A 14,278-nucleotide genomic window follows, 5' to 3' on the forward strand; every position below is an offset into this window, starting at 1 on the left:
TTTTCCTCTTTTTTTTTTTCTTTTTATCTCGATCACGATCGGGGTACAGATCGGTGGAAGAAAATTGTTGGAATAAGTTTCGAGATTTACGCCAGTATCGTAAATGTATGATAATCGATGCGAAATAATCGTGGCGGAGCGTGGAAACAAAGCCTCGAATTTAGGAGAATTATTTTGTTAATTGATACCAAGCGGCTCGAATTCCGCTACCTGAAATCGTAATTTGTTGCTAACTATTCCAAGTCTGTATTGATTATGCTGGGTATTCGATGTTTAACGTTTCTGCATCTGTTCAAAGTATTATTATAATTAGCGTAAAATTGCATCCTTTTTTTTTATTTTTATTCTTATTCCTTCAACCTTTGATCCGCTATTAGACAACAATGTTTGTTCAATTTGTATGATTTGATCGTGTCTCAATACTAATTATTAATTGACTATTTGTTAAAAATAATTATTAACATTACATTGTATCGTATTCGAATGAATTTCGAATCGAAAGAAATAAATTTCTTCGTTCGGCCACGATGAAATTTGTCTATAAGAATTTGTTGGAACAATAATAAAAATCGAAATTTTGTAATCAAAGCTACGATATATATATATATATATTTTTTTTTTCCACGGATTCACTAAATAATGTTGTGTCTACAATTGTGTTATAAATAACGCAAAAGTTCACAACGTGTCGACAATTAATAACGCCTTTTGTATTTGCGATAAGAAATCCAAAGAATGTTTTTCTCTTGTATTTTATTATTTAAACGCAGGAGACTATTTACCTTAATACAAATATCGCAACAATATTCTTATCCGTTTATCCGAAATTCGTCGATACCCGCCGACATCGTGGAACATAAATATTATTTTGCAAGTTTCTCGTGAAAAATACTTTTTTACTCGTACACGTGCCGCAAAGTGAAAGCTCGCTAATCTACGCCGAAATAGACGCCGAGTATTAAATTCGTATTTCTTTATTTGCACACACATTCGGTAAAAAGATGTTGATAAATTTAAAGATCGAAAAACTCGTCGTGTCTCTTTCCTCTTTCTCTCTTTTCTTTTCTCTCTTTTTTTTTTCTTAACGAAGCAATAAAAATTTTTAAACAATTCCCCCGTTTTCTCCACCCCTCCAAGATTTATCGGGGTCAAAAGTCATTTGAACACGGGATCAACATTTTGTGTAACAAAATGCAAATCAATCCGAGCAACGTTTCGCGCTCGCACGTGTCACGTTTTATCGCGTTTGATTATGATTACGAGAATGGTGACAACAAATTGTGCGTGTAATTTTATATATTTCTCGTTTGCGTTTAATAACGATAATTAATTAATAGAATGCCGCTGATTATCGTAGAGACATCGGCCGCACGCGAAATTCTCCGTACTGTAAATAAAATTAAATACACACCTACAATTAATCTCGCTTCCAACTAACCCGTCGCTTCGTTTAAATTGAATTGAACCAACTTAAACGCACACCTTGTTAAATCTCTGTATAGATATATCTGTTCGGTTAAATTGACGGGGAATTGCAAATATTTACCGATACTTTGCAAACTGTGCAAAATGGATTTCAACGGAGTTGAAAAAAAAAAAAAAAAAAAAAAAAGAAAAAATCTCTTCCAGTAAAAGTAAAGGGGACATTGGAACGTAATAAATTGACCACGGATACGTATATAGTTTATTCGGGAGGGAGAAATATAATATGGTATCATCGTAAATTATCGCGTATCGAATCCATGATTGATTTTTTTTTGATATTGAATATCGCATGGACAAATTTAACATCATAATACACATCTTCATTGGCAAAAATTTGCCCGTAAATATAAATATTAATCGCGCTTCACGTTCTTTACTTTAACTGTTACCGCAAGCAATTTACAATTGTCAACTGGTAAGCAATAAAATGGAAAGGAATTACCTATTACCTTTAGCATTTAAGTTGGTTGATTTATTGCCATTTACCACTTATTTATTATCATTAAATTCCAATTGAATTTAATAATACTTTGATATTGTATTAATTTATTTCGATCGTTTTAACATCATTTCAGATCACATTCTTCCTCCCGTTTAATTTGCTTGTTTCCAGTAGACTCTTTTTTCGTTTCTTTCTTTGAATAATCATCCTCGTCCCGCTATTACGAAGAATCCTAATAAATTATCTTCACGAAAAGCTATAACATATATATATATATATGCAATAATATACGATAAAATACGATAAAATTATTATTCCAGAATAATAAATTTTTGGCAGCTGCCAATTTAATCATCACGAGAATTAAAAAAAAGAAAAAAGAGAGAGAGAATAATAGAGAGACAAAAAATGAACAATCGATATATTCTCGATAAGAAGACCGTTCCTCTCAACTTTTTCTCTCTTTTTTTAAACAACCCACACACCACGGAGGAACGTTTATGAGGAGCCAGATAGCGCGTTAACATTGATGAAGCGTTTGGCGCGTGAAAAATACTATTATCTCTCTCCCCACGATATTTTACCAGGTCGTATTTGCGTGCGTTTTCGCGGGCGGGCGCGCGAATTTCAACACATGGACGCCCGTGCGAAAAACGGGGGGGGAGGAGGGTGCGGAGGGGTTGAAAATATCGCCCCGTGCGCTCTCCGCGTTCCGGCGGTGAAGGAGCGGGGGGGAGGGGAATGAATCGCGGAATTACATTCGAATGAAAAGTTAAACGGGGACGGGTTATAAAAATAACAATAAACTGTAAATGTTTCGATCCAGCCGGGGGGTTGAGAAACACTTTCGCGATCGCGCGTTATGAAAAGGGGCAATTAAGCCGAGTTTAACTTTCGGTGACGTATAAAAAGCGTGCCGAGCAATTTTCCACCAAACGCATACGTGTTTGGCCTTTCACGAATTTTTATCGTTTTATTTCATTCCGGAATTCTGCAACTTTTTAAAAAATAAAAATAAAGAAAGGGGAGGGAGGGGAGAGAAAAAAAAGAAAAGGAGAAACACCACTTCATTTATGTATATATATATGTGCACACACATACATATACATGTAAATCCGCGCCAACGAAACGAGGTGTGACTCTCGTTTTTGTGTTTAAGAATTTATTTGCGCGCCACCGTTACGCCGCGTTAAGTTGATAACTTAACAGTTTAACTCGCCTCACCCGTTATTCCGTTAATCCTTTTTTGGCCGGGGAACAATTTCGCGTGTTTGTGTACACGTGCGCGCCGCCGCGCTACGTGTTTTCATTATGTTATTAAAATGTTTCTTTTAACGAGGGAAACCGGGTAATCTTATTGACGTTGGTAATGGTAATTACATTTCGAGGATCAGTTCTGTGGAATAATTAAGACCATTTATTGTTAGAGAATAATGAAATTAGTTGTTGCGTTCTCTTGTTACTCTTATACATATTTTATGGGATTGATCGGACAACTCCGTGTTGGAGTTTCGAATATGTGATGGAATCGATCGAATCCAGGAATGAGATTATGAAGGATGGATCCGATCTTTTTCGATTTGATCGATCCCCCCATTGTGATACCCAAGCAGTTGTAATAATATTCATTATTCTTTTATTATTATACACTTGAAAGTATTAAAGATATCGAGAATTTGATAGAATTCGATAAAAGTTTATCGTACAATAATTTACGGGGGGGAATTTTCGTTTGAGAATTTTCCTTTCGAAAGAAAACTTATCGAAGAGAGAAAGAACATTCGTTTCGGATAAATCTCTTTTGTTAAAAGTATCGCAATTTCACACGGTCGGTAGTGACTTTCAAAACTTTTCTTTCAGGCAAACTACTTTATGTACTTACGTAGTAGCATCGCGTCATCTGGTTACACATGTAAACCGCGCATGCGCAGTCCGAAGCAACGAAGATCTATACGTAATACGGTATATAGGTTATGTAGGTGTTGGAAACACGCTGCCAGATCGGGATACAATGTTTAAAAATAATTGGCAGCGAGCGGTATGCCGAATCTCATCTTTTATCGGTCTTAATTAAATATACACGTATTTATTACATATATCGTTTTTATTGCGTGAGCCAAATTCCAAATTGACGATAGGTTCGTCGATGATCGTGACAAATATTCCTTCTATATATCGATGCGTTATAAACGATGCTACCTGAAAATGTTGGATCAATCGTTGTATCGTTGGGCTATAATACGTTGATACTTGGAGAGAGAATCGTGGATTAAAGAAATGGACGGATAATTGTGTTGCCTGTATAATCTATGTGCATCATAGAAATGTTGAAAATACGAGAATTAAATTATTTCGTCCCTGTTGTATCCGTTATCTTCGATTTTATTGTCAAATTTATTTGGAGGTTAGAGATAGATAGTTTCGATGATTATTCCGATGATTAACAACGATGACGTTGCGTTTATACAAATTTTCATTTTCGAGCGAAGAGAGATTATTTAACGAGCGATAATAATGTTAATTAAATTTTAACCATCGTGATTTATTTTATATTCATTTATTGCGTTAAATTAAATATAAAAATAGGAAAGGGGGAAAGGGGGAAGATCTTGATACAATTTCAATGTATTGTAATAAGCTGTAATTAAGCTGTAATTACTGAAAGTTAATTTCATCCGATTGAATTAATTCTCTTTCATTTTCAATAACGTAATACTATCTTGATAGAAGTTTCATAATTAATAATAATATTTGTATCCTTTATTTTCGTAATGCAGAAATCTGAAAAGAAAAAAGAACGATAAATTTAAATATGAATTGTAAATTTATAATAATACTCGATGAATAATAGTAATGGTTATTTGAAAATTTATATCTCGTTTAAATTTAATCAAAATATACAAATAACGATTAAATATTTATTTTCACGTACATAAATATTTATTTTTAATATAAGTAATATATATATATATATATGCAAATTTATATAATAGTCGCAAATTTCAGCAGATTTATTTACAATGTTCTGTCGAGATGATAAAAATTTTCTATTTATCCTCGATAAAAAAGTCCTCAAACTAAATATAATAAAGTATACTTAGGTATTTGCTCGAATTTCAAAGAGCTCGTAAAAAAAAAAAAAAAAAAGTTTAATACGTCCATAACATTTTTTTTTTTTTTTTTATGGCAATCAAAAAGTTATACTTTTCTCTTAGTTATGTAGAATCCACCTATTATTACACTTTCCAATTTTATTTTTCAACTCCTTTCACTTCCATTTCATTTCATTTCACTTTGCAATGTATCAAGCATATGTATATGTATATATATATAAAAATAATACACGTTGCTCAGTCACAACGATAAATTTATCACTTTCTTGTTTAATCGTTTAATAATAACCCTTTCTGGTAGTTCTACGTCGCCGTAGACACTTAATTAATTTAAGTGGCACTATAAATTTATCTTTACTAAATTATATATATATCGTTGAACACACCAGGATGCTTCGATTGTTCAAATAATCCAATCATCGATTATCTAACGATTACGTGAAATTGATACCCCTAATTATCAATTATCTAAATGTGTAAACCAAAATCCCAAAATCGTAGATCGAACAAGTAAATACACGGTTATTCGATAAATAATTATTGGGACAATGAAAATTAAATGTTAAAATTAATTTTTCTTTGTCGTAATTATATCCTTAATTACATTCACTAATATGATTATATAATTGATTCTTAGAACATATACGAATCTGTACAGTGTTGTGTAGACATTTTTTTTCTTTTTTCTTTTTTTTTTTTTTTTTTAATAAAAAGTTTTAATTTTCATAAGTGAAATTTAATTTCGTTAAAAAAACCAAGCTCGCGATCCACAGGTTGAGAATTTAACGGTTTATATTGCACACAGAACTCTGAGAAATTAAATTTCACTTTTCTATTAAGTCTAGAACTTAATTCGGTGCTTTTATATCATATCATTTATAACTCTGATTTGTAATGTGATACTATTTAAGGTAAGATTTGAATGTGATAGTATATTACAATTTTTCATTTCTCGAACAAATTGATACAAATTATTACTAATTTCGTACGATTTTTAAAAATGATGAATCGAAAAGGGAAAAACAATTTGCTAATGATTAAACAAATCTCGTATTTTATAAAAAAAAAGAAGGAATGAAATATATTTTGAAATAAAAAAATCCTCCTTCAAATGAAATACTCTCATACTTGATTGTTATCAATTCTGATTATTGTCGACGTCATTTGATACTTTCAAATATTGGAAAAAAGTGCAAGAGGGCAATTAACGAGTTCATCGCATCGAGGATTCAAAAATTATCCGAGAGATGGAACAGAATAATGACGAACGATTAAAGCATCGAATTAATTTCTAGACTTAATAAAGAATATCTACAAAATCATATATATTAAATTTTGTTATCGAAAAAGATCGTACAGAATCTTCGAATGATACATTTGTTCTGTTAAATCAAAAATATATTTCCTATTATAATCACTTTCTTCTATATCATGAAATTTAACTATTAAATCAATAACATAACGATAAAGATATATATCAACATTGTTTCGTGATATTTATAGAAGCTTAAAAGCTTAATATAATATCACAGAACTAATAATATCGAGAGAAATTATATAATTGAAAAATTTGGAATCCATTTAAAAATAACTATTAAACAACACTATCTGCCTTTTATTTATAAACCAAATATATTCCATTTCCCTTTAATTATTAAATAAAAACCGAATATTAACTACGCTTATCATTCTATTACATAAAAATTTTCTTACGTAAATACTTTTATCCTTCGGTTAATTCATACACACAATATTCTATTGTATCTGCATACCAAACAAAATTCTCTCGATCCTCTAAATACGAATCGAACATCGCTCCATAACAGTGTTTTGCCGTATGTTAAATTAAATCAAATACTAATTAATTATCCTATATTCTATTACAATCAAATTTTTTTACGTAAACGTATTTTATCTCCCAATTTTACCTTCGATCTTCTGAATCGAACATCGTTCGAGCTTCCGATAACAATGTTGGAATTTTCGCCAGCTTGAAAGAGTTATTAAATATATATTTATTTCATTTTCCTTGATTATGAAATTGAAACCTAACCATTTTTACATAAACAATTTCTTTTTTTACCTCTCATATTTCGATTCGAATCAAAACATCGCAAACTTTCATGATATTCTTGAAGAAGTTATTAAACGATGTTATTTTAATTCATGATTTCATGTATATAAATCAAATATTACATTCGTTTCATTTCCTTTGATTATCAAATCGAATTTAACAACGTGTTTATCCTACATACAAATTTTCTTTTATTTCTCATCCCCCAATTTCTTCGCGTGAAAAAATCTTTCGATCCTCCGAATACGAAAGGAACATCAATCTGAGAGCCGAGCCCCCCGTAAGAACTCGTTGGAACTGGAGCTTGGATATCGAGCGTAGCTGACGAGCCGATCGCGTGGCCGTTCTCGCGAAAATCCGCTCGCCGGCGCGGACACGCGCGCGCGTACGCCTCGTGAAAGCCGATTCGCGAACAGGAAGAGAGTCGGCGGTTTATCGCGCGCGCATAATCTAATTGCGTATAGCTGGCCGCTGTACTGTTTAACATTAAACCGATTGCACGGTTTAAGTCCCGGCGTGGCCGTTACACGCGTGCGTGCCCGCCGTTCTAAACGGATTGACCCAAAGAAAACCTCTGAAATGACATAAATAACGGAGGCATGCACGCCTTCGGTTTATGTAACGAGGAGTACAAAGAGCCGCGAAAGGGACGAAAAAACGTGGGAGGGGGGGAGGGAGGACGAAGAAAATCGCGCCCTCTCTACGTAAAACGTAAGTGAAATCAACGAGGATTATTTGAGAAACTTTCCTTCGGTTCGCTCTCCTTCTCTTTTTTTTTTCCAAAAGAGAGGATAAGTAATTTGGATTTAAATTAAATATTAATATCAATTTCATAGATAGAATTTTTCGAAGTATATTGGAATTCTATCTCTATCATTATGAATTTTCTTTCTTTCTTTCTTTTCTTTGAGAGCGAAGATATCGTAGATTCGTAAAGAGTGGAGAGAAATATGTAGAGGCTCCGAGATAAAGGTCAGCTGGACGCATAGTGTTAATTTAGAAACGTGCAGTTCCTGCTATTTTTTCTTCTTCTGATTAAAGGGTACGGTTTTTCACACTCTCGACTTAACCCCTCGGCTCGCGTGTCTTTGTCTCTTGAGCAAATTTGTGGGAAACGAGATTTCCGTTTTTTTCTTCTTTGCGAGGATTATGATCCTGATATAGTAAGCGTAGGTGTTGACGAGATTAAGGAATTAGGGAAACGAGAGAATAAGAAGAAATCGAAGAGAATCGAGAGAGAAAGAGAGAGAGAGATGACACTTAGGTAATCAATTTGTCAGTGAAAGTATCACGGTGTTAAGGACGAGGTTGAAAAATAAATTTAACATGCACGCCGTGTACCGAAAAGTGCGGCGAATCGAATTAAAAAGAATGGATTCGTTCTTTGGTTTCATCTCGCTGAATACAAAATATTTATCGGAGTTGCACACTCCTTTTGTACAATTTCGTGAAAATCAGTTTACGACTTTTCAACAATTTTCAAATTTTCTACGTACGCGTAACGAATACTGCAATACAAAGTAGGAGAACGTAATGAAAACGAAAAATTATTACACGCGATTATATTCGTGATTATATCGATGAACAATTTTTTTTTCCCCTCAATATTAAATAAATTACACGAATTACCAACTTTCTATTCTGTTTAATCGATTTAAAGATATATAATGGAAAATTTTGATATAAAATGTCTTCATTATCAAGTATTATTCGACCGAGCATCGAGAACTTTCTAATTACCGGGAAATTACTTAAAACTCGTCCTAAATTCATCCGTGTATTCATCATGATTAATTTCGACCAACATATTAGCCCCAGCACATGAGAGGAAAATATAATTAACCGACTAACATCTCTATCCAGCACTCCACTCTAAACAGAATTCGAAAACGCTCTTGGTCCATCCAGCCTCGCGATGCATCGCGAACCTAATCAACCCCTAAAATTCCAACTATTTCCCTTCCCCGATTACCATACCAACCGAAATGGAACGAGACGAAGAACTGTGTACCGGTCTCGATTAAATAATCGCACACGGTATTCAACGATGACGTTGCCGCTGTGCATTCATCGTAACTTCGAAGGTTTCCGGTGATAGTGAACAGTTATATACAGTCTCGAAAATCATCAATGTAATTACACCCGTGCTCCTTTTATATTTAGACGGACAATAAACCGTCGATGGTGGACAGGAAATAACACACCGTGATTCGATAATACGATCGTATTTTAGCTTAGTGATTTTAAATTTTAATTTTAATTTCGGGTAAAGGAAAAAAAAAGGATTATAAAATAAGAAAAATATCACGATCTTCCTTCGAATTTATCGGACGATTTACCGAATTTCTAATAATAAATTTTTGTAAAAAGATATTTATACAAGATTCGAGTTTCGTATCGAAAGTACGATTTCCTTTTCGATCGTTTAAAAAAAATTATCATCGATTAATCTGGAGGGAGGAGGCCGTTTACCCTTGGATAGAAGCGGAACCGGAAACGGAGCGATGTTTCGCTCAACGAAATAATTTTTTCGCGTATATATAATAGCACAAGTGCAAGCTGATGGCCGCGCTCAAATTAGCAAAGTCATCGTTTCTTTTGTTTCTTTCCATGGGAGTTAGCACGCGTGTAAGCGGATTCCTGGCGGATTTCACGCGGGTAAAGTTTTCGAAGTAGCCGGCGGGCAAATTTAGCCGCAAGCTCTAATTAAAACGCGCTCAAGTTTCCGGAGCACGCGAAGAATATTCCGTTTTTTACACCAGAGTTGTAGAAACCGGCGGTAAATCGCGATTTCCGAATCGTGTTTGGAATACGTGAAGTGCGCGCTCGGAATTTTTTTTCTATATTTTGGTATTTTTCTCTCTCTCTTTCTCTCTCTTCCGCCATTTATGAAAGTTAGATTAGTTGATGACAATCAATAACGAATAATTATAATTGAAACAAATTGAGCGATTAACTTATAATAGAAATCCAGATCTAGAAAAAATAATCCTACTTTCGTTTCATCTTCGAACGATATAAATATTTATTATAATTGATTTCTCGAAGAAATTTTAACAATTGATCATCTATGAAAGATTTAAATCGGATGATGTTTGTAGAAATTGGGCAACGTTCGAATTGTATTATTGGATTAGATCAGATTTTTTTACGTGTTGCTTGCTCGTGTCACGGAAAAGAAACGTCGATGTTAATATTAATTTGTTTCAATCAATATTTATTCGACGAATTAACTTGGCGAATTTAACGAACCGCGTCGATAAACAAAATCGCTAAACCTGATACTCTTACGTTATTTTCCATATTCTTCGTTATAATATCAGAGATCGATCCTAATTAAAAACTTTCGAAATAAGGAGCCTGCTCGTCAGGCGTCGAATTATTCAAATACGATCCGTAATTTGGTAAAAAAAAAAAAAAAATATTATTTTCTCTTTATTATTACACGATAATACACGATGCATTATCAGTATATGTGCAACGTTATCACGTGGCTCCAAGAGAATCACGCGAGCATCGCTCGCCGTTAGCGCAGCACGCCATCGCAAGCGCGAGCGCGCGCGTATTCATCCGCCGATATATCACGCGAACACGCGCGTCCACGCGGGTTTCGTGGCTTGAATAATTGCATATATAAGGTGTCCCAATACGCGTCGAACCCGCTACGAACGCATTGAGAGGAAAGAGAAGGAAAGAATGAAAATTTAAACGCGGAATGGAATAAATTTATTCGAGATCATCCATAGAGAATCGAATCATCTGTAATAAAATGTACGAAATGTTTCGAATTCTTATCCATTAATTAACATTGAAAATCACCTATACTTCTATATATATATATTTTTTTTTTCTACGTGTTATATTTATTATCTTTATAATAAAAGAATATTATATACATATACTATATTATATTTACTCCTGTATAGAACAACCTTCTAGAATCGATGATTCGCAAATAAACAAATTTACACGTACTTACTCGATAAGTTTTCAAGCATGAGTTACTCGAGAAAACGCGGCTCCCAAGTAAACAAACTTTATTCGATATTTTCATGTCCTATTTTTTTCTCTTTTTTCTCCCTTCTCTTATCACTTTTCACCACCGGTGCGGCAAAAAACCCTTAAAACCCTTTTTCTCGAGAATCACCCTTTAATCGAAAATTTCAACGATCGAAATAATCGAAAAATCCTTATCTCTTATCGCCGCGTTTTTGCACACCATTTCTGTTGCACTGCCGTTGCCCGCTCGTGCGTGCACGCACACGTGGCCGCGACACGTGCGTGCACGAGGCTCGCTCGCGAATAACCTTCGCTCGCTTTGGAGGAATTGGCGAGAGATAAGGTTAGGCCTGGTAGTATCTCGGTCCGCGCATCTTTCCACACGCGTCAGTCCGGAATTGAACGACGCTTGGAGAGAGAGTTCGCGCGAATAAATCTCGCGAGATGATCACGAGACGGGGCGATGCTTCCTCCGCGTTCCTCGCGCTTCCGCGCCCGTTGATTTATGCCGCGGGAAATCGCGATAGCCGCGGCGACCGCGTACACGCGCCGTTTCCCGCGACAGTCGACAGGGAATTCCAATTTAGACGTCCAAGAAAGACGCTTATTTTTCTTTTTTTTTTCGAACGAGTACGTGATTTAATACCCATCCGCCGATGTCCACGCGATCGTCCGCGTTGCGTAACGGTGCTTGATCGTTTCGGCGGGAAGTGGATAAGGCTGCAAGAGGGAGGGGGTCAAGGAGCGACGCGGAGACACGTGGAGAGGAGAAATATGTAATAGAGGAGATCCGTAGGTTTTTTCTTTTTTTTTTCTTCTTTCCTTTGTACGTAAATTTTTCGAAGATGCACGAAGGTGTGTATAGGAATGCATAGAAGGAGAAGGAGGAATGACTCGATATTTGTTCCTCTTATCGCCCAACTATTTGCATCCGCTATCTAAGTTATTATACAAAGAGCGCGCAATTCTAATTGTACGCGTGACAAAAAAGGGGAAAAAAAGAGAAGAAAAGGAAAAGGAGAGAATTAAAATTGAAACGGATTATGTTTATATAATCGCGTAACATTTTAATGAAAACAGTTTTTTTTCTTTCAATCTTAAACTATCCCAATCGACATTATGTTACACGTACAACGAGTATTTTTGTAATATCGTAGTATTGGAAGAATCCAGATGTTGATCGACTGAAGAGAATTAGCATAAATTAGTGTAAATTAAAGGAAAAGCTTCACCGATCGTCCAGTTTCGTTTCGAAAGCTAAAACTGGCCTCTCCCCTGCGGCCTCGAGGAAACGCGCAGTTTCCCGGTTTCTCGGAAATAAAGAAAGAAAAGAGAACGGCACGGCGCGAGCAACTAACCTCCGATACTTCAACGACAGTGAAGCAGTGAGCAGCACGTGTCGACAATGAACGCGGGAGCGAGAAAGAAACCGGAAAAGGAGAAAAGATAAAAGAAAATAACGCGAAAAAAAGAACAGAAACGAGAAATAATAGAGAGAGAGAGAGAGAGGGAGAGAAAGAGAGAGCGAAAGAGAGAGAGAGAGAGAGAGAAATATTCGCAAGATGACCCCGCGCGAGAAAGAAAAGAGAGGGTATAGTAGGGCCGGTACAAATGTTTCTTCTGCAGCAGGGTTGCGGGGTGCAGTTCAGACATGGGAAGTGAGCATTACTGCCTGAGGTGGAACAATCATCAGAGCAACTTGCTGGGTGTGTTCAGTCAACTGCTGGAGTCGGAGTCGCTGGTGGACGTGACACTGGCGTGCACGGAGGGACCTTCGATACGTGCCCACAAGGTAGTCCTCTCCGCGTGCTCCAGCTACTTCCAGGCCCTGTTCCTCGACCACCCGAACCGCCACCCCATAGTCATCCTAAAGGACGTACGTTTCGCCGAGCTACGTACCCTCGTCGACTTCATGTACAAGGGCGAGGTAAACGTCGAGTACTGCCAGCTATCGGCCCTCCTCAAGACAGCGGAGAGCCTCAAGGTGAAGGGTCTAGCGGATATGACGAACATCAACGCGGCGGTAGCTTCGAGGGACGAGCAGCAGCAGCAGCAGCAGCAGCAGCAACAGCAGCAACCGCAGCAACAACAGCAGCAGCAGCAACAACAACAACAGCAACAACAACAACAACAACAACACACGAGCACATCCGAGGGTATACAGCGCGAGACGTCGCGAGAACATCACCGTGAACGCGAGAGCATAAAGGAGGCGAGCAATAAAGAGAGAGACAGGGAAGGAAACGCGTCGTCGTCCGGTGGCACGGGGTTGCCATCGGGTGGTGGGGTGAAAGAATGCGAGCAAAGTCAACAGAACGTGGCCCAATTGCCCAGCAGCGAGTCGGCAGAGGCGGTGGACATGACGGATTGCCCGCCATCGCCCACGGGGCCCGGTAGCCCTTGTCCAGGGCCGTTGGCCCTCGACCGGCCCAGGAGGGACTCCGAGGATGCCGCCAGCCTCGAGGAAACGAGGGGTTCCCTTAGCCCGATCTCGGTCCACAGTGGACCCTCGGACATGAGTCTGAGTAATAATACCGGGAGCACGCCTGGCGTGCTACCGTTGAACTTACCGCAGAGCCGGCTTCCGTCCCCGCACAGTACAGAGCCTCTCGCGGGCCCGTCGGGGTTACCCCCAGTCCAGCAAGTTCCACTTGTAAGTATCTTTTCTTTTCTCCTATTCTTTTTTTTTTTCCTTTTTAGATCCTCGAATTTAGGGTTTTTAAAATTTTTTTGGAATTTAGAAATGTTTTCACGTCCGAGGGGAAGAGATATTAATTATTGAAATTTTCAAATGTTTGTGATGGTACAGAATGGTCGAACGAAGGTAAAGAAAGAAAGGAAAAATTGCAGGAGAAGGGGAATTTTTAATATAAATAGAATTGTTGTTGGATCGATGCGAATAAACGTACTTTGTTTCGCTTTGCAAAGTTTCCTTTCGATAATTTTTCTTAACGATCGATCTCATATATAAATTAGTATAATAAAGTAGAATAGTTTGACAATTAGTTATTTTATACTAGATATTTTTAAGACGTAGCAGCGTAAACACGTTTAATTATTCGATCAGATAGCGTTATTCGTTTACGAGCGATACTATCTTTGAATTGTTTATCAAATTAATCACGCCTCCTCGAGAATATAAAATGCTAATGATTTCGAGCGAAG

At 36.6% G+C, this 14,278-nt stretch overlaps 1 protein-coding gene across 7 annotated transcripts in view; it reads left to right on the plus strand.

Moving 5' to 3' along the window:
• LOC102654975 (zinc finger protein 628-like) overlaps positions 1–14,278 on the plus strand; it is a 97,229-nt gene that overhangs the window by 14,463 nt on the left and 68,488 nt on the right. For 4 of the 7 annotated variants that reach the window (XM_026440146.1, XM_026440152.1, XM_026440149.1 and 1 more), the window contains exon 2: positions 12,740–13,766. In XM_026440146.1, coding sequence (XP_026295931.1) covers positions 12,765–13,766 — 1,002 coding nt within the window. In that variant the 5' untranslated portion in view covers positions 12,740–12,764. Of the gene's footprint in view, positions 1–11,117; positions 11,906–12,739; positions 13,767–14,278 lie in introns of those variants that run through there. The other 3 variants (XM_026440148.1, XM_026440150.1, XM_026440151.1) reach the window with 3 other exon arrangements.

Source organism: Apis mellifera, linkage group LG4, assembly GCF_003254395.2.
Source record: "Apis mellifera strain DH4 linkage group LG4, Amel_HAv3.1, whole genome shotgun sequence".
Classification (NCBI taxonomy): Eukaryota; Metazoa; Arthropoda; class Insecta; order Hymenoptera; family Apidae; genus Apis; species Apis mellifera.